Source organism: Gekko japonicus, unplaced genomic scaffold (genome assembly GCF_001447785.1).
Source record: "Gekko japonicus isolate JY-2015 unplaced genomic scaffold, Gekko_japonicus_V1.1 scaffold996, whole genome shotgun sequence".
NCBI lineage: Eukaryota > Metazoa > Chordata > Lepidosauria > Squamata > Gekkonidae > Gekko > Gekko japonicus.
The window spans coordinates 253,816-275,834 of NW_015165267.1; the positions used below are offsets into that span (position 1 = coordinate 253,816).

At 44.5% G+C, this 22,019-nt stretch overlaps 1 protein-coding gene across 1 annotated transcript in view; it reads left to right on the forward strand.

Moving 5' to 3' along the window:
- Positions 1-219: 219 nt before the first annotated feature.
- Positions 220-22,019, forward strand: part of LOC107109552 (twist-related protein 2-like) — a 47,068-nt gene continuing 25,268 nt past the window's right edge. Inside the window, exon 1 of the mRNA XM_015410214.1 lies at positions 220-956. Coding sequence (XP_015265700.1) covers positions 373-942 — 570 coding nt within the window. The 5' untranslated portion in view covers positions 220-372 and the 3' untranslated portion in view covers positions 943-956. The remainder of the gene's footprint in view (positions 957-22,019) is intronic.

Genomic DNA, 22,019 nt, shown 5'->3' on the forward strand with positions numbered 1-22,019 from the left:
CAGGCGTCTGGCTGAAGCATCTGTGCCTAAGGGCTTTGATGGGGGGGGATACAAAGGAGAGAGGAAAGGAAGGCAATCTGGAACCCATAAGCTCCCTTGATGTTTGCATTATTGTGAACGGTTGTATTGGCCTGCGCATGGCCCCTCCTCCAGCACTACTTACCCTATCCGTTCAGGGCATTAACAAACTTTTTTCTTTTTTTTTAAATGTCCCTCCTCTCTTTAGCCCTAACGTAAGGAGGGGCGGTGAATAAGCAGATCTTTGAAGGCCGGGAAAGTTCAGAAAGCTCCTGAAGCCCCTGCAGTGCCCACTGCTGAAGAGTTCCATCCCTGAGAGTCCTCGGCGTCAAAGCCTCAGGTTGTCTTGCTCGGATGCACTGTGGCCTATCCGGTCCACGTTCCGGCACCCGGCGAGAAGGGAGGGAAGCCAGTCTGCCGACGATGAAAGAGGAAAGCATGTGCCCAGATTCACCGGAAGGCAGCCTGGTCACCAGCGATGAAGAAAGCGAGAGGTTGCCCAAGAAGGGTCTTCGCAAGAGGAGCCAGCTGGGCAAGCCGCAGACTTCTTCGGCACCGCGGGAGTGCAGCACTCCTTCCCCACAGGGTAAGCGCAGCAAGCGTAGCCCCGTGCCACAGACCTTTGAGGACATGCACACGCAGCGGGTGATCGCCAACGTGCGGGAGCGCCAGCGCACCCAGTCACTGAACGACGCCTTTGCCGAACTCCGCAAAATCATCCCCACGCTGCCTTCCGACAAACTCAGCAAGATCCAAACGCTCAAGCTGGCCGCCCGCTACATCGACTTCCTCTACCAGGTCCTCCAGAGCGATGAGCTGGACCACAAGATCACCAGCTGCAACTACCTGGCCCACGAGAGGCTCAGCTATGCCTTCTCAGTCTGGAGGATGGAAGGGGCATGGTCCATGTCAGCATCCCACTGAGATCCGGTTGGAAGGTATGTTTGGCTGGCAGCCCTTCTGCCTACTCTCTCCAATGCAATGCTTCCTCATTAGATTTGAAAACGGTAGCAGAGCTCCACAAGGGTTTTAGCGACAGACCATGTTTTCCAGGGCAGGACTCGGTTCTGGAAATGTTTAAAATAGTCGAGAATACGAGGGGTCGATTTAGGGCATGAGCAGAATGCCTTTTCATCATCAGTGAGTCATCACAAAGAGCCGCAAGGCATCTGGGATTAGGAGTGAGGGATTCCAAGTTTTCACGTATAACGTGAAATCCAGACAATTTTTAGCCGCAAAGAGATCATCGTAAAAGAGTCAAAAGTCGTACGATAGCGGGGCCGTTACCATAAGGGGGTACACACTCATTTCTTTTTGTCAGACAGTTGCCTCTGGTTAAGCAGATTTTTCAGGACTACAAAAAATACTTACAAAGCCTACTTACTGGGAGAAGGCGGTGTGTTGAGTATACATGTCTCTGTTATACCACTCTTCAGGGCCCGGGGGGACGCTATAATTTGTCCACAAATTGCATCGAACACAATAAAACAACGACCTCAAGCCTGCAGACATACTCGGTATTTTATTTCAAATAGGCCTGGGTTTTACCCGAAGCAGAGCTGTATTTGGTTTTTAGCAGTCACGCCATCACATGTGGCAGGTAGAACAAAGCGAGTGATACTTCTCAGCAGTCACGCCATCACATGTGGCAGGTAGAACAGGCGAGTGATACTTCTCAGCCGTAAAATACCCTTTTTGACCAGTCAGTCTGCCTGTCAGCTTTGTATTTTTTTACTTGTTTGCTAAGACCAATCACCAATAACATGCAATGGATATCCCCCCCCCTCCGAATATGTGTATGCTTATATAATCCTTATAAAGTAGGCCAGGGGAATTTTCATAAGTAAAACATTGTATTTAATGGCTCTGACACAAACAAAAAACTTGCGATGGCTGCCTTGTATGTTTGGTTTCTCTTCTATATTCTCCCCTGCATCAGTGGCATTTATATAGGGTAGAAACAGCATGGCGAACACTGAAATTTGTTTTGCAGTGCTTCTTGCGAAAAGTGGAAGATGGCAGTTATCTTTCACCCTTACGGTGTTTCTGTAAGAAAGGCCAGTGTTAGTCCCATTTGATAGATGTGGAATGGAGGCTGTGGGCATAGCAGCCTTCCAAAAGCCACCGAATAGTCTCATGCTAGCTGGGTTATCCTCCCATTTCCCCGGGATCTCAACCTTGCCCACTGGATAATACTGGCACAATGGATTAGCGCAAACAAATGACCGATGATGTTTTCTTCTCTCGTAACAGAGATCCTCCAGACTTTAAAAACACATATTCAGCATTATATCACGGGAGCAGTGATCACCTCTGGCTCCATACATGTAACCCCCATTAGACTTCAAGTTTCAGTTATAAGCACATATGGTTGCTGTTAGGGATGCTATCCATTTTTGCTCCACTGAACTTTCTTTGCTGTGACTAAATAGGATGGCCAGTCAACAGTTAATATTATTACCTGATAATATTATTGTCAGGACCATTTAAAAAAAAAGGCAATGAAAGGATGTGGGATTTTATGGCCAGTTAAGTCAATTGCATGTGTAACGGGCAGCAATGATTCAGATCTGCACTGTACTGCTTCGAAGAGTGTGTTTTTGTACGGGAAATATATACAAATGTAGTACATCTGCTGACTCCCATGAGGCTGACTCTAGGATGGAGTCATGTCAAGGACCAGCATTTAGAGTGGTCAGATGCTAGGAATTGTAAACAGAGGGTGGGATACAGGACACAGGGAAGAGCAGTCACATAGTTATGAAAGATAAGGTAGAACTTGTGTTTTGTGTACTGTCTAATCAGACCCTATAATTATACAAATCTGCACTGAGAAAACACCATACTTGTTTTTCCGGGTAAGTATCCTGAGCATGCGATGCCAGCATGCAGAGAAGTGGAAATAAAAGGGCAGGTTTTATACTTTTCTTGTTAGTTTCCAGGTTCAGATCCTGACAAAACAGCTGTGAAAAGGGAGCATTTCCTTTGATGCAGTTTCCTGGTCACACTGTCATAATACTGAAGGGATAAATTACACCTGGCGGAATTTCCCTGTTCTTTACAAGGTACAGAAGTGTCTGTTCATTGCTACCTTCATATAGCTACAGTTTTTCAGGGCATTTTATACACACATTAAGCAACGCTCTATATCATGCCATTAAAAAAAAAAAAGACCTGGAAGATTTCACACTTGCTATGTTCTATGTTCAGAAAACTTGATTCCAGCAGCCTGTGATGCAAGTTAAGCACATTTCATCGATTCCTTTGCTAGTGCCTGATTTATTCTGGAAGTTTTAGTAATTTGCATAATTTATTCTGATTCTGCTAATCATCATGTGAAGAACGAAGAAATTATTACCAGGCATTGTGAATCTTATTCGGCAAGCGAATATTCACAACTGCAATGGCTAGGAGGGTGTTCGCTTAAAAACAAACAGGGAAGCTGAGATTCTGCACTTTACTCCCACAATTATTTAAAAGGAAGCAAGTCCCACTGAATTCTATGATACATTCCAATTCGAGTGTACATAGACTTGAGTCTCAGCAGACAAAATTTTTCCAGGCTATACCATAGTCTAAAGTTTTTCTTGTGCAGAAGCAGCATTAACATCAAAAAATCTTAAATTTTTATTTTGTGTTTAACATGTTGGGCTGGTGTGCTTGGCAGTGATACATTTCCAGTACAAATTATATTACATTAATTTGTATTGTTAATTTGAATTGACAGCTGAAACCATTTCAAATCAATTCTCAACTCTAAATCTTGCCTTTAAAAAAATTCACCCTTGCCCTTTCAAAAAGGTCAATGAGACAGATCAGGTGGGTTCTACAAACAAGGGGCCATCGCCAAAAATATCAACCTTACCTCCAAGGGAGGTAGCATCTGTGAAAAGTGGCATGCAAAGACCTCAGACTTTCAACATATACTCGGTAAAAAGAGATGAAAAACCAGGAATTTATTCACAAACTAGGCTGTGTCAATCAAGGCTGAAACAGAAACCACAGGGCTTTTCCCCCTTACACTATAACAACACAGAGTGATACTGTACTTTTACCTTTAGATTCCCCATGTATAATTCTTACTGAAATATTCTACCAACTTATTCCCTGTCTTGTAGCTCACAATTCTCCTAGCATCTGTTGAAGTAGTTGGTAACCTGCAAAAACACTGTCTCTGTAAAAAAAAACAATTTAAACCTATATTTTCTTAATATTACTTCCTGACTAGTGTATCCTATTCATTGCTGGCAGGGAACTGGGAAGACTGAGGTGGAGAGAATGGTGACCACTCACTTGTACTGCTTTAGGCAACACAGTGCCGGGGAAAAAGGAGAACCTTTCAGACCAGTCTCTGACCTCTTTTCCTCTGGCCATCCTTCTCTCCCATGGGATGATTGACCCACAGTCTTTCCTGATGCCCTCTTGGCCTCCCCCAGGTTTGCCCATTTCCGTATGCCGGGAAGCCATTCTCTGCTATAGGAGGAAGGGGAAATGCAGACCTCACCAACCCAGGACCCCCTTTCTTTTGACCTCGACCCTCAGGCTGTGATTAGGTTAGCTCACACACTGATAGGTCAGGAGGGTAACAACCCTTGGTATGGGCTGTTTGATGAGGGGCTCCCTGGCAGTATCTCCTGCAATGACAACTAACATGAAGCAGTGAATGAGGACCTACGCAGAGTTACTTTTTGCCAATGTTTTGCAGATATGGGTGGCTCGTACTTCTTGGTATCTTGACAAAGATAATGGGTGTCATCCAATCAGCACATTTGAGTTGCGGAATGTTCAGTACCGACAAATGTACTGTGGCATGCATCTGTCATCAGCCAAACAAATGCAGGAAGTGTAACTTTCAGTGGGCAGATACGAAAAGGGGGGAAAGGAAGTCAATGGCATTGCAAAAGTAATCAGGATTGTGCCTCGTGTATAAGCGATAGACTTTAGCTCTAAGATCCGTGTGTTAAAATGAATTCTTGAGTCAGTAGCGGCGAATGTCAATTGTTTTAATTGCATTTTTTAAAAATGGTGGAATCCTAAGAGCTCTTATACCTTTCTAAGCCCGAGAACTTCAGCAGACTCAGAAGGTTGTAACTCTACTTAGGATGGCAGCGTAATTGTTTTTTCTTTGATTGTTAACCCCCATGAGCAGGTCTCTGGAGAAGCACAGTTCCCATTCATTCCAGTGGGGCACACGTAGCAGAACTGCCCCACAGATTGAACTTCAGCTGCTCTGGTGGATTGCTCCCTTTTTATTTTTTTATTTTTTGGTAAATATTCCTATATTTATGCGATTAGAACTTTTACAAGCTTAACAAAAAGTACAAGAAAAAGATATTGTTAATCCCATTAGCTACAAAGAGCAAGTCCTTAAATCTATGCAATACAAATCTATTCAATACAAAATAACCAATTCTCAATTAAAACATTCCATACAATCTAACATAAAGTCCAGAGCTTCCTATCTGCACAGCTGCATGTATCTAGCTTCTTCTATCAACTACAGTAGAACAATTAGACGTATCTTAATATACCTTCTGTGACCTGTTCTTTTGGTCGATGTCTATTCCAGTGTCTAATAAATGAAGTCTAATGTCAGTACATTTCTCCAGTGTCAAGCACAAATTCAACCTTCGCCTGTCCTGTGGCCTGTGTGTTGTACCATGTACTGATCCCACATTCACCGCGCTGCTTTGGATAGGAGCTACACAACTGCTGCATAACCAGAGATCATCGATGTGATGGATATTTCTCTAGATTCCCAGCACAGTTTATTGCATTTTAAAAATCCTTGCCAAAGGCTCAAGGCGCGACCCAAGAAGTATATTTCAAAAATAATGTGAAGCACAAATTCAACCTTCGCCTATCCTGTGGCCTGTGTGTTGTACCATGTACCGATCCCACATTCACCGCACTGCTTTGGATAGGAGCTACACAACTGCTGCATAACCAGAGGTCATCGAAGTGCTGGATATTTCTCTAGATTCCCAGCACAGTTTATTGCATTTTAAAAATCCTTGCCAAAGGCTCAAGGCGCGACCCAAGAAGTATATTTCAAAAATAAGGCAAAATGTCATCACCAAAATGATTAAAAAGTGTACACAGCTGACTGAACTATCAAGCCAGCTTCTTTTCCCCTAGCCACTAAAATCAAGAACAAACAAGGGTGTTTCCATCGCTGGCAGAATGTACATCATAAGACTTGCACTCAAACAAGCTACCAAGAGGAGGGTGGTCCTGCAGTTTCAATATTCATATGGTTGATTGACTATTTGCAAAGAAATGAGATTAAAAGCTGAGGAATGCAGGTGAAGAGCTTTTTAGAAAAGGTTATGGGGTGCTGTGCTTGTATAGGGGGACTGGCCCTCCCATATGCTCCCAAACGCACCCACACTAACCTTCCGCAGACGTTATGTGAAACATCATGTTCATGCAGATTGCGAGCCTGCAAGCTGTATGGTTGTAATCTTGTGTGAATCGGGCAGATAGGAATTTTCCGTATGTGCTCGGCTTCCATTCATTTTATTTATTTATTTATTTATACTTTCCATTTGTACCCCGCTCACCCCCGAAGGGCTCTGAGCGGCTTACACGGTGCATGGTGCAGAGACCTATGCAGAAACCCTAACTATGGCCACAGTATGTCTGGGGTGGGGGGAGCCCTACCAGGTACCCTCCCGGCTCCGATCGTTCGTTTATTGTTCGTTCATGCCAACCAAAACCCCGATTTTCCAGGGTTCTAGCTTGCTGTAGTGAAAGCTGTAAGTATATTGGAAAATCCATGCATTGCCCAATTCACAGCAACTGCATACATTGGGTGCATTGTGGGGACCATGTGCTCCCAATATGTGTGGCTAGCAGGTTTATGGATCACACGAATGGAATGTCCGCAGAGGGCTTTTAGCACAACAAATGTTGTCCTCTCCCACAGTCCTTAACATTGCAAGAGGGACTATAGATTTAAGAACCTGTTGTCAGGTAGAACAGAAGTTTGGAGGATGCGAGGACCCACATGGTCAATCATGACCCCTTTTTGCCCTAAATTAAAGGAAGAAACTAACAAAAGACCAAAAACCTGTGAATATAATAACAAAGAATTTATAAAAATAACTTGTAAACTTTTATCAGAAGTTCCGATCTGAATAAAGGATATCGGACAAAATGTCTCTGGTGTCAGTCCAATATTGAAAACACCCCCAAGTCCCAACAAAATTCCTGTCTGAAACAGTCCTTCTTTTGAGCTGTGGTTTTGGAGCTGTTTTATCAGACCAAACTAGGAAGTAGGAAGATTACATGCAATATGAATTAATTATGTTCGGTTGCAGTACCAGTTCCTGAAGAAGAACTGCGAAAATGGGATACTTTTTATCAGACCAAACTAGGAAGTAGGAAAATTACATGCAATATGGATAAATTATGTTCGGTTGCAGTACCTGTTCCTGAAGAAGAAGTGTGAAAATGGGATATTACCAGTGCCACGTCAACAGGATCGCCTTGCCTCCATTCACATCGGACTGCATTGCTTCCCTGGGAAGGACTGTCTCAGACAGGAATTTTGTTGGGACTTGGAGGTGTTTTCCATATTGGACTGACACCGGAGACATTTTGTATGATATTCTGTATTCAGATTGGAACTTTTGATAAAAAGTTGACAAGTGATGTTTATGAATTCACGGGTTTCTGGTCTTTTGTTAGTTTTTCCATACTGTGGACCTCCACTTTTTGCTTGGGTACCAAATTAAAGGGAAGCAAAGTCAGACCACTGACCTTGCCTTCTCTTATTATTATGGCCTCCCAGTGAAGGGCTCAAATCTGCTCGTTCCAGAGTAAAAGGCAAGGAACATGTAAAGTCCATCAGTTTTAGGTGATTGAGGGGAGAAGGCAAGAGGCTGTTTTACATGTTTGTGTGTTATGCACCACTGAGTTGCTTCCGACTTATGGCGACCTATGCGTTAACGATCTCCAGAATGTCCTATCGTTAACAGCCTTCCTCGGGCCTTGCAAACTGAGGGCCCTTGTGGCTTCCTTTATAGAGTCAAGCCATCCCACATTGGGTTGTCTTCTTTTCCTGCTGCCTTCAACTTTTCCTAGCTTTACTGTCTTTTCTAGTGGCTCTTGTCTTCTTGCGATGTGACCAATGTACAATAGCCTCAGTTTATTTTAGCTTCTCGGGAGAGTTCAGGCTTCATTTGATCTAGAACCCACTTATTTGTCTTTTTGGCGGTCCCCAGTATTTGTAAAACTCTCCTCCAACGCATTCCAAAGGAATCAGTTTCCTTCCTATTAGCTTTCTTCATTGTCCAACTTTCACACTCACACATAGGAATGGGGAATACTGTGGCATGAATCGATCTTGGTCGCCGTGACACATCCTTGCACTTAAGAATTAAGGGCTGCCCTTCCCGATAATTTCCTGCAAGGACAGAGGTTCTCTCCCACTCTGCCCCATCCCACTATGTGTCCCAGTACATCTGCCATTCATCACTCTCTTGACTTTAGGGAACGATTAAAACTTTCCACATTCACCAAACTCCATCTACATCTCCAGAAACCCGTCAAGATATGTAAAACGAAAGTTAGGTCTATCAGAGATAATAGCCGTCTTAGTAGATCATCAGCCTTTCAAGGGACTGGTCAATTAATTGCAAATGTGTTTGAATATTATCTGAATCTCATTATAGGACCTTTTTTTAGATTTGGGAAGGAAATATAAGATCTTTTGCATTTCAGTGAATAAAAACTATTGCTTGTTGTTAAAGGTGCCTGTCCATACGCAGGTCCTCCCATTATGCACAGTTCCCATGTTATCTGAAAGGGGAAATGTGTGGATTTTCATCTTCGGTACACCAGAACCTTGAAAAACCAAGGTTTCATGTAGCATGTGCAGAAGCTGTACGTATGTGCAAAATCCAAGCACTACTCTTTTCAGGCAAAGTGGCAATTTGTGGATTGTGGACTGTGGATAACATGCACTCCCAGTATGCATATCTGACAAGCTCCAGGTACACAACTGTCACATCTGAGAAAACCTAGGGAAAGGCCATCTTCAATATCCCATTTTTCATGCCCCATACCTTTGTACACACGCTACAGTGAATGTGTATATACCCTGCACATACCTCTGTTAGAAAGCAAGAGCCAACTTGCATTCACTTTAAAAATAAAATCTGTACCTGCATAAATGTGAAGTTTAAATTGTGTGCTCAGCCATATGAGCGTCCATAAGAATTAGTCCACATATGTACAAAGAAAAGCCATGTGTACACGGGACATGGGTTGCATGTGTATTCCTTTGTAAGGTGCACAGAGCTAGTAGTGTCTCAGAACTCAAAAACAACAACAACAATAATATTAAAATGCATTCTGTTAATTTACAGACTGAAAAGCTTCTGCAGTGAATCATTTAAAACTTTGATTAACTCCCATTACCAATAGGCAAAGTTTGCATATTATTTTGCTTTTAGAAAATTATTTGAACTGGGACAATGTATTTATTATTTTTCATTTACAAATTTCATATCCCCCCTTTCTGATGAAATGAGGCCACCAGGGCGGCTAACATTTAACCACAGAACATTATAAAAATAATGTTAAAATTAACCCCTAATTAGTTGAATACACGTATGCAAAAACACCAAAACAGCAATTAAAACATAGGGCAGGCATAACTTGGCCTTCCATTTTTTTGTGGCCGCAGTTCTCACTGCCCAAAAAGCAAATGTTATTAATCTCATGATATTTGATGTTTTCATATTGTTTCTAAGGCTTAATGTCATGTTGTAAATCTCCCAGAGCCTGGCGCAAGTCAGGATGGAGTAAATTGTTGTTGTTGTTGTTAACAACAACAACAACAGTAACAGTAACAACAACAACAACAATAATAATGTGTTCAAATTAAATTGTATCTTGCCCCTTTGGGACTGCTGTCACAAACAGAACTCCAGCTACATACATGGTTCTGTCCTCTGAGCTAATATCATATCTTTGGATCCAGAACTCGTGTTTCGGTTAATGTCTGGAAGGAAGGAAATTCCACAGCTGGGGGGGGGGGCATTGACATTGCCTCTTTGTGTTACCAGATGCTGCCAGGTGCTTTGGTCCTTCTTATCCATTGTGATGGATTGTGACGGGACAGCTCATCGGTCCCAGAAGAGCAGATTTATCCTCAGGCAGTCAATCCCCTCTCCCCACCTCTCTTATGCCAGTTTGGTCCTCCTCAGCATTTTAAGCTTAAGACTTCTGAAGTGTTCAAGATTGTCTACCGCAGAGAGCAGCTGGTTTCCTGAACACTCCCTGTTTGAACTGCTGCCTTCGGGTAGAAGAAATAGGACAATTAAAACAAGGACAAACAGATTAAAAAACAGTTTTTATTCGAGAGCTATTATTGCTTTAAATGCTGTATGAAGTTGGAATTTGGGTGACACTGGTGGTTTAGGTTGCAATGTGAACCTTAAGGGAGTTATGGGATGGTTGTGAATGGTCGTGTTAGTGTATATGCGTATGGCTGTAGATCACTGAAATGATTGCACCTTTAATTTTGTTGTACTATGTACAATGACAATAAAGTATATTATTATTATTAAGATGCATTGGGGATTGAAAACAGCAACAAAAACACTTTATTCTAGCGAGCCATCGCTCCAAATGAATCCTGTTTGTTGGATTGGGAGCGCGGCAAAATTCATAGGAGTTGTTTCTCACTGCCGTTTTATCACAGCATCTAATAGCAGACCTGACAGGGCTGTGACCAATGTTCCCTCTAAGCTGTGGAGTCTTGTGAGCAAAAATTCTACTTTGCGAGCTACGGGCATTAAAGTTGTGAGCGAGCGATTTGGCTGCTGCATAAATCAGTTTGCTCTGGAGCCCTCCCTTCCCGAGCGAAGACAAAAATGTGTGAGCCAGAGGCTAAAAAACCGTGAGCTAGCTCACACTAACTCAGCTTAGAGGGAACACTGGCTGTGACACTCAGAAAGGCAACGAAACAAGGCCTCCGATAGAAAAGGTAGGCATTTTCTGTAATTGCGGGGGACGACCAGGGCTTTTTTCCTGGGGGAACGTGCCGGAGCAGAGTTCCGGAACCTCTTCGACAAAATTATTTTAAAACTGTTTAAAAGTTCATGAGTCTTCAGTATACAGACGGAAAACGTCATTTCCCTCTTGAAAGTTCCGGCACCTCTTTTTCCACACCCAAAAGCCCTGGGGACATCCCAGGCATGCAGATCCCAGATCTTAGTGTGCTGCTCTGGCCACTACACCACACTAGCTCTGATGTGCATCTCTTGAATTTAATCCTCTCCAGCCCATAGTCAGGATTTTTTTTTACTTGGGGGGCATTTAAATTTCTTAGGGGGCACTGGCTAATCATATTAAAGGAATGCCTGGCTTCTCCCCCGCATCCGCCACCACTTGAGGGCCCAGGGTTGGATGGGAAGTTGGGGAGGGCTTGCCAGTAAGTCGGGGGGCCTAGCCCCGAGATGCCCCACTGTAGCTATGGGCCTCATCCTCTCCCCCGTCTATCAAGATACAAACTTTTAAGGTTTTAAACTCGTTTGTAGCTAAAAGAGTTTGGCAAATCACATTGTTCAGCCAACATCCTAGATCTCCAGGCTCATGGTCCTTAGTCTTGGGCAATGGGTCCCGAATAGTGGATCACAAGTCTCTTGAAATGGGTCACAGGGCCAGAAGGGAGAAGCCGGAACGTGGCAAGCTGGGAGAGGAGGCTCTGGAAAGCTCAATGGCAAATTCGGGTTTGCCTCTGCAGAATGCAACAGTTGAAACAGCTGTGAAACACACTAATGCTATATATTGATGTGTGTGTGTGGGGGGGGTGTATGTAAAGTGCCATCAAGTCTCAGCTGACTTATGGTGACCTCAGCAAAGGGCTTTCAAGGCAACCAAGAGGCAGAGGCAGTTTGCCATTCAATTCCTCTGTGGGGTCTTCCTTGGAGGTCTCTCTTCCAAGCACCGACCCTGCTTACAGCTTCCTAGATTTGATGAGATCCGGCTAGACCGTGCCACCTTCCCTCCCATATTTATAAGTACTAGAAAATAATTTTTAAAATTGAAGTGTTAAGTGCTAGCTGATGTGAGTTGGCAGCATTTATATAAGGAAAGGGGAAAGTAGCATGGAATTACTATGTGGGTTAGTCTTGAAATATAGAGTAGGTTTATAAGTAGATGCTACTTTTTTGAAAAAAAGTGAGAACCGCTGGTGAAAGATAACAAAATCCCCGGGTCTCTGCTTGCTGGGCAAGGTGCTGCTGGCGGGTGGTTATAAATTCAACATTCCCTTGGGGGGGGGGGAAGGGAAAGTATGTGACCTTCAAACCTTCACTTTCTTTCAGGGCCAAACTACGGGTGACGGTGGCCACGGGTCCATCCCATGGCTGCTGGTGCCATTTTAGAAGCATTTGTAGCTCTTTACAAATGGCCACTCAGCCCCAATCAGGATCAGGCGTACAACATGGTGGCTCCAGGAGCTTTCCGCACCTGAAAAGGTACCGGGGGGGGAGGGGGAGCTCCTGGGGCTGCTGCGTTGTATGTCGGATCTGGATTGCAGCCTCGCAACAATTTCTAAAGAATGACAAACACTTCCAAAATGGTGTTGGCAACCACAGGATGGACCTGTGGCTGCAGTCACTTACAGGTCAGACTAACCAACCTTGCAGGGTTGTTGTAAGCATAAAAAGGGATCGAAATCCATGTACGGTGTCCTGGGCTTCTCAGGGGAGAGATCGTATATGAATGCGAGGGATGGAAAGGATAAAGTAGTATAGTGCACATCGAGATAACCAGTTATTCGTCTGTTCATGTGAGTAGCAAGTCATAGGATTCATTTTCGTAAGATGCTTGCACTGGGCGATAGGGGACAGCAGACCGAAATGTCGTTCTGGGGGCCCATTGTGGCTCTCAGTAGCCCTGGAGCTAGACGATTGGTTCAGGCTGCTGAGAAGAAGGCTGGCATCTCCTTCTGGGTTCCGCCACCTCCCTGAGAAACCTGGAAGCCGAAGCCAGCCTGATTGTTGTGTTACAACAACCAGAGGCTGTTAAGGATAGCACCTCATTCCGCCCGAAGGCTTCCATTTTGTAAACAGCTTTGCTAACCTTTAAAGTTGAGTTGCGACTAATAAATGTCTACAATAACTAGGGAATAGCTTCCTGTAATGGTGTCGAAGTGCTAAACTTCTAAGCAGCAGTGCTTTAGATAAGCAGGGAACTGAGCCGTCACGACTGTGCTATGAGGCGGTTTGGGGGATTTCCCAGTCTGCACAATCACTGCCTGATTTCTTGCAGTCTTTCCACCCGTTCTTTCTCGTAGCAGCCTGGGTGGCCCGTGGCAGCTGCAAAAGGGGGCCGTGCACAATGAAGAGAGGATTTTCTGCATAAGCAGGTATGCAGAATCAAACTGGGATCCCCCTTCCCTGCCGATAGGGAGCAAATCCCCCATGCCCTGAAAAATGTTTGCGCATGCCGTATCGTTTCTGCGTGCTGCTATTAAAGGTGGCAACCTGAGGCCAGATCATACCCCCTCCCCTGACAAAGCTGGGGAATTTAAATTGGGAAAGCAGCATAGAGGAGAGAAAAGCTCTGTAGTTTTGACTGGACTCTCCCCCCCTCCTTCCAGGCAAGTGCTTCTAATATATAAGTCAATATGGAAGCTTGCAAAACCAAAATGAAAAGTATGGAGATCGTCATCTTAATTGCAGCAGCATTCGATATCTAGAAGACACAACAAGCAATCATCCTCTACCGCTACCTCTACTCTTTAACATGTCCTTAGAATAAGCAGGGTATATATACATATATTTTTTGCTTCATGCTGGCTCTCCCAGCAACCAAGGGTAGCAGCCAGAGCACTGAACTAAGATCTGGACATCTAGGTTCAAATAACACCCCTGCCATGAAACTGTCTGGCTGACCTGGACGTGGTTCCTTTCTCTCTTCCTAACCCGCCTTGCAGGGTTGTTGTGAGGATAAAATGGGAAAGAGAGAACCTAGTGCTTTGCTCATCAAAAGCATTTGTCTGTTGATTGTGCTGGCTGACACTGTCTAATCCGCCTTGAGTCTCAAAAAAGAGAAAGGGGGACTATAAATTATGTAAGTAAATAAATAAGTACACCAATCACAGCTCTTCGGGATAAAAAAAAAATCTACTACACGGACAGCCTTCCTCATCTTCAGCTGCAAGGAAGAGAAAAGAAAGCTTTCACACATCCTAACCATTCCCTCTGCAGCCGGGCTTCCTGTCTGGATAGTCCATCTGCAGCGCAATGGTAAACTAAGTTATGCTCTTCTACGACCATTGAAATCAATGGGCTTAGAGGGGTATAACTACTGAGGACTCCGCCGCTGGAGTCCGATTCCTCACTAGTACAGCAGAGGAGAGGAGCAGAGGGGACCACAGAAGGGAATGGGCAGGAGGACCTTTTGCTACCTCTTCTCCCGCTCGACCTGGAGAAGGAAAGGACCACATCTAAGGTTCCAGTGTAAGAGGTGGTGACATTAGTGCAAAGTGCAGTAAAGGTAAAGGTAAAGGTCTCCCTTGCTCGAAAGCCAGTCGAGTCCGACTCTAGGGTTGCAGTGCTCATCTCCGTTTCCAAGCCGAAGAGCCAGCGCTGTCTGAAGACGTTTCCGTGGTCACGTGGCCGGCATGACTGAACACCAAGGTGCACGGAACGCTATTACCTTCCCACCGAAGTGGTACCTATTTATCCACTTGCAATTTCTTGCTTTCGAACTGCTAGGTTGGCAGGAGCTGGAACTAGAGACAGGAGCTCACTCCGTCATGCGGCACACTCGGGTCTCGAACTGCTGAACTACCGAACTTCCAGAGCCTGCAGTTCAGCGTCTTAACCACTTGAGCCACCGCAGTAGAAGACACGAAAGTGGTGTGTTTCGCTCCGAAACTTTCATTGTAAATCAGGTGGGGAAAACAGCAGTAGCAGGAGAGGTGGGAGGGTGGTTCCACACTGGGGCTATTCCCCATAATCAAGATTAGAGTCCAGTAGTACTTTAGAGACCAATAAAAGCTCATACCTTGAAAATCTTGTTGTTCTCGAAGGTGCTACTGGACTCATATCTAACTGTTCTGTTGCAGACCAGCACGGCTAGTCTCTGAAATTAGCCCTACAATCGAGTCATTGCTCTGGGATTAGTTGTAATCTAAATTGCTAGAGAGGATCCACATGTCAGTGGATATTGCTGTTTTGAAATAATTTACCTCCTAGATTTTCCGATCCATTCAGGGACTTCTCGTCCACTTTTACCATGAATCTGCTGCCTCCTCCCACTTCCTCATGTATCTGTGCAATTCGTTCCCCAGTTTGAGCTGATTAGCACTACATGGTCATTGGGAATATCACCTAAAAGACAAAACAGAACCAGTGCCGGTTCACAATACTGTAATGGTAATGTTTGTTTGTTAAAAATTGGCCACATCAGCAAGAAGTTCTGTTGGGTGATGGTGAGATATTGAAAAGATGGTATTTAGCAGAGATAAGATAGTCCAGCAGAGCCAGAGTAAAATAATTCAGACTGAGAGTCCATGTGTGATTAAAATATAAAGTTTTTACTAAATTCTAGCATGGGAAGAGTAACTGGGATGAAAATAACAACAGAGCAAAATCGGCTACATCCTTACTCTACAAAGACAAAACTAGAAGAGAGAGATTATGGCTACTCTTCTTGTTCTTCAGAACACCAAACAAAGACGGGAAGAGAAGCCATAAAATGGTAATACACCTTGACACTTTAGTCCCAATCAAATTCCTAGATCAGGGAGAAAATTCCCAGGCATTCTACAGCTAAAGAACATTGGTTACATGAGAAACATGTGACTTCCTGTGAGTAACATAAACAAACATTTAACCCCAGATATACTGAGTGTTTTCAACTTGTCATACCCAACAAGTTCTGAAACTGACAACCAGAAGGAACCTTCACCATCTGGACCATATTGTGAAAGAGTCGTGGAAAGACCATCCGCACATCATAGATATTGTTCTATTCTGAGCGTAAGGGGGATAAATTACAACAAATCACCTCGTAGAAAAAATATGACTATAATGAGGAAGGAATGGGAGATTATTCCCACTTTAATTTTGCTTCTCCCTTGTGCAAACTGAATCATGGAATCTTCGTTCTCATTTTCCTTGTGCTGATTTTTTCACGTTAAACAAACATGTTGCATTTCAATGTTATTTCTGCACCTGCTGCTCTTCAGCTGCATAATTGTCAGTAACTAGGAACACCAGCAATGAAAATTGAGGGAAGAGAGAGGTTTGCTAATGAAACCATACAGAAAGAAAAAGAAACAAAAATGGTATTTGTAGATTCGTAGATATTTGTAGCTCCTTAATCCTGATGAAGGGATGTGGTGGCTCAAGTGGTTAGGACGCTGAACTGCAGACCAAAAGGTCAGTAGTTCAGCAGTTTGAGACCGAGTGCGGCATGATGGAGTGAGCTCCAGTCTCTGGCCCCAGCTCCTGCCAACCTAGCAGTTCGAAAGCAAGAAATTGCAAGTAGATAAATAGGTACCACTTTGGTGGGACGGTAACAGTGCTCCGCGCGCCTCGGCATCTAGTCATGCCGGCCACATGACCACAGAAACATCTTTGGACAGTGCTGGCTCTTTGGCTTGGAAACGGAGATGAGCACCGCATCTCTAGAGTCGAATTCGACTGGCTTTCGAGCAAGGGAAACCTTTACCTTTACCTTAATCCTGATGAATGCCCTGACCTGGATAGCCCAAGCTAGCCCGATCTGCCAGATCTTGGAAGCTAAACAGGGTTGACCCTGGCTAGTATTTGGATGGGAGACTACCAAGGAATAACAGGGTCGCTCTGCAGAGGCAGGCAATGGCAAAAGCACCCCTGAACGTCTCTTGCCTTGAAACCCCCACAGGCTCACCATAAACCAGCTGTGACTTGACGGCACTTTTCACCACAAATCCTGATGAATAAGGTGGGAGAGGCACCCCCTAGACATTAAGCCTAATTTATGGCATACCTTCACAATTACTTTCATACCCATTTAACCAGTCTGTTTTCCCTCTAAGGAACCTTAGAAATTATGGTTTAGCAAGTGCTCTGAGAATTCTATGAGATCTCTCTTATCTCTGCTCACAGAACTACGTTTCCCAGGATTCTCAGAGAAAGAGGAAATGGACCCTAAACTAGTTTAATTCTGGCATGTAGATGGAGCTGTGCGTATTTACTTGGAAATCTATCCGCTGAACTAATAATACTGATATTTAGCATTTATACAGTGCTCCCATAGCACTTAAAGCAATTTGCATCCGTCAGTTCAAGCAATCTTTACAACATACCCTGTAAAATAGTCCAATAAAATTGAGGTTCAAGTCTTAGAAGAAGAAGAAGAAGAGATTGGATTTATACCCCGCCCTTCACTACCCAAAGGTGTCTCAGAGCGGCTTACAAACTCCTTTCCCTTCCCCTCCCCACAACAGACACCCTGCGAGGTGGGTGGGGCTGAGAGAACTCTGACACAAACTGCTCTTTTTCAAGGACAGCTGTGCCAGAGCTTGTGACTGACCCAAGGTCACATCAGCAGGTGCAAGTGGAGGAGTGGGGAATCAAACCTGGTTCTCCCAGATTAGAGTCCACACACTTAACCACTACACCAAACTGGCTCCATGTTATTTCTGCACATGGTTATTTCTGTAACCATGTTGGTCTGCTGTAAAACAGCTTGCTTTGAGACTAGAAACACCTTACCAACCCAACAAGATTTTCACAGTATATGCTTCGGAGAGTCCAAGCTCCCTTCATCAAGTATCGGACAATAGAATAAAGTTTATATTGCAGCGGGAGACTGAAAATGCAACTTCAGGTATGGTTGCCCAGTAAGTCTCTTAAAAAAACCCCTTCCTGCCCCTTTAGAGGCATAATGTCTGGACGTGTGCAGGTGGAGAAAGCAGAGCTTGGATTTTTGAAACGAATGAGAAATGAAATCCCAAATTCAGCATGCGCAAGATGAAGTACTGCGTCAACAGGAGGCATACAGATAAGGTTGAACAACTCGTCCCCAGTTCAAAAGCTGCTTGCTAGAGGTATTAAAAATAACAAAGCTGAATAGTTAACCCTGCACCAACAGGGGAAAAAATACTGTATTTGTCAAAAGGGAGTTTTTGTTATATTCCCTTTCCCCATATCTGGGGAAGTGTTTTGTGTGCACTGTTCTGTCCTCTCCCTCCATTTCATTTTTATTGGGGTGTCATGCCCCAATTGAGCTGCGGTGGCTCAAGTGGTTAAGACGCTGAACTGCAGGCTGTGGAAGGTCAGTAGTTCAGCAGTTCGAGACCCGGGTGTGCCGCATGATGGAGTGAGCTCCCGTCTCTAGTTCCAGCTCCTGCCAACCTAGCAGTTCGAAAGCAAGAAATTGCAAGTAGATAAATAGGTACCACGTCAGTGGGAAGGTAACAGCGTTCCGTGCACCTTGGTGTTTAGTCATGCCAGCCACATGACCACAGAAACATCTTTGGACAGCGCTGGCTCTTCGGCTTTGAAATGGAGATGAGCACTGCAACCCTAGAGTCAGATTCGACTGGCTTTCGGGCAAGGGAACCTTTACCTTTAATGTCTTTTTAGGAATCCTCAGTTTTGGGGGAAACACACAAATGGGAGGGTTGAAATACCATTGATTCCTAACCTGTAGGAGAATCCATATTTGTCACAGATTTAAAGGGAAAGTTTTGCAGATTCATTTCTCTTCGGGGTCACAAAAACAGAGTGTTCTATTGCAGTCCTATTAGTTCTTACTTGGGAGTAAGCCTTAACAAGATCAGAGCAACTTAAGTTTCAATAAAAATGTGTGAGGGCTGATTTTCGAAAGGCATTTTTGGATTGTTAAATGACTCAGGAGGCGGGTACTGAACATCCCCCCCCCCCCCACAAATCAAAATTAAAATCTGGATTTTTACATTATGAATTTCTGGTATCGGCTTCTAGATTTGCCCTGGAGAGATCTTGGGAAACCTTAAGGAGAAGGTAGTGTTCACACACTGAGCATTTGGAAGACCTTGGCCTGCCCTCCTTTTGCTCCTTTAACACATTTCAAAGTAATTTTTTGTTTGTTTTAAACAAGGCAGGTGGGAGTTAACCACTAAGATGAGGGGTAATAATATTAGTAACGAGCAGAAGCAGAGGCAATCGTTGAATACCGTGCAATTCCAGAACCCAGAAAAACAAGAAGAGTGTTAAGGAAAGTCGCCATCCGTGGTCAGAGGAAAAGTCAAGAAGGACAACCCACGGGGTCGGGTGGAACAACTTGTTATATGCAAAGCATGTCTGATTCATTCCGCTTTCCCAGATTTCAAAAGAAGAGGCTTCTTCCCACTTTAAGCTTTTGGCTGCGCAACTGGTGATAGAAAGTGCCATCAAGTTGCAGTGACTTAACAGCGACCCTATAGGGTTTTCAAGGCAAGAGATGAACAGAGGTGGTTTGCCACTGCCTGCCTCTGTGTAGAGACTCTGGACTTCCTTGGTGGTCTCCCATCCAAGTTCTAATCAGGGCTGACGCTGCTTAGCTTTTGAGATCTGATGAGATCCGCTACAACTAGCTGATGTTAATATGGAACATACACCTTGCTGGGCTCATACATACCCATGACTCCTTCTCCTTTCCCCTTCACATGGAGAAACCCAGCTAGAAATGGACAGCATGACTCTTCCTTTCCTTCACAACAAGAAACCCAGCTAGAAATGGACACTGAACTCTTATGCAGAGTTGTACCTTTCTGAGCCCACAAATTGTCTGTAAATCAGTTTAGAGTTGCGTTGTGACAATACTCACCAACGATGTCAGAACATGGGCTCGATGAATAACCAAAGTTAGTTTTTCACCCACCCACCGGGATTTTAGACTTAGACACAAACCCTGGTCTAGACTCCCGCTAGTTTATGGACGGAAACCAAGTCTGGCTGATCCTTGTGATGTCATACAGATGGCGAGGACCATCGGAGGGACTTTCTCATGGGCATTCTCTTTGAAAGAAGGCAGGGGCGAGCAAGGGGTGGGTGAGAGCTCAACAACAAGTCAGATTTGTGCATACTCTGACATAATGTTGGGTTGCCAGGGTATCTGAAGGCAGCTTACAAGGCAGGGCATTCAGACTTAACAAGCTCCAGCATTCCCAAGGGTTCCCTGACTAAGAGGGGAATTACTCTCTGGAGAGCACAATTCCTTTCCCTCGTGGCTTTGATCTACATCCTTATGCTGCGCCCTCCCCTAAGGGCATCCCCATTTCTTGCACTCCACCCAAGAGGATGGTGGGAAACTCTCCGCCCCCTCTCATACAGCACAGAAAGATGGCCGCAAACCCTCACAGGGGAGTTTAATTCCTCCCACACTCTGGATTCAGTGGGTAGGTTATGTCCACCCCTACCCTAATTTCCCACATTAAAGCCTTTCCCTTTCACTCCGTTGACAAAAGGGGAAATGCTCCTGAGGAGAAAAGAGAGCCCTTCCTCCCCCACCCACCCCCCAAGATGGAGAGAGGCCATAAAGCTCCCCTGGGGCAACAAAACCGCTTGAACCGACCCTGGTTTGAGGAGGAAAAACTGTACATCTGATTGGAGAAGAATTAAATAATCAAATCTCATCAGATGTGTTATTATGAAGGATGTTCTGTGGTACCTTCTGACATTCACCAGCTTGGCTTGGTGCAGCAGCCCAGGACATTACTTGCAAATTGAGGTCTGGTCGCCATAACTCTTGCTCTGATCACATCCTGGTTAGATTACTGCAATGCGCTCGCCACAGGGGCTGCCTTCAAAGGCGCTTTGGAAACGACTGTTGGATCAAAAGGCATCCGCAAGATTGCCGGCTGGGAGAGATTATGAGGAATGTATCTTGTCATTGCTGAAGATGCATAGCTGCCAACATGTTTCTGGGCACAGTTCAAAGTGCTGAGCCTTTAAGCACTCCCTCCAGTGGTGGGGGTACCAAATTATTTATGAGGATACTCACTTGTGCCCACCCAGCAGTTGAGATAGTCTTCAGAGACTGTGTCTGTACTCCTACTTTGAAAGATAACATGGATGGCTATTAGTGACAGGGCCTTCTTGGTGGTGGCCTCTTTGTCCTTAGACAAATTTGTTCAGTTTCAGATCTCAGTTGAAGATGTTCTTATTTCTCTGGGTGCTTGGTGGTAGCTAGCACCTGCATTTTTGCCCTCTTGTTCACACTTTCTCCTGCTCTTATTCATGGTTAGTTTTATTGCTTCCATTTTAAAGCATAATTTCCCCTCCTTTTTTTTGTTAATTCTGCGCTGCTGCTTTTATTTTGCTAGTTTTCCTGCTTTTGCTGTCTTAATTATGTGCTTTTCACTGAGCGAGCAGAGCAGAAATGTATTTAAACAGGCAGGAAGGGGTAGCTCCCATGAGGTGAGGATTTTCCATTTCCCATTGTTTCTGCAAATGCAGAAGCATGCACAAAAGCAACAAAATGTTTCTGCATGGGAGTTTTCAGCACACTTTCCTCCTGTGGCTGCCATTTTCCCCACAATTTTACCCCTGTTGCATTACCAGAGGGCTTTTTAAAAAAGAAAGAAATCGCTATAGCACTGCAGCATGGAAATTGCTGTAGCACTATAGCAATTACTGGTTGTTGTTTTTTAAACCTCTGTAGTGTTAACAGTGGGGAATACGGAGACCAGGAGGGGCTGATAGCAGGAAAATGGCACCAGCGCAGGTGAGACCATTGCAGGGCAAGAAGATTTGGATAGCATGCCAATGTGCTTGGACTGGACTCTTTCCAAAAAGTCTAGTGCAAAGCAGCTTTGGGGAAGGAGCTTATTAAAGAAGGGGGAAAGATGATTAAAACATTATATGAGCACACTGTTGCATGGATGCTCATCATAGGCCCCTGCCACACGGCAGGGGAAAAGCCCTTTAAAGCGCGGCTTTTAAAAGCCGCGCCAACGTTGATACGGCTCGGCGGGATCCCACGGATCCCCCGGCCGAGCCGCCTTTTCTCCCCGGCGC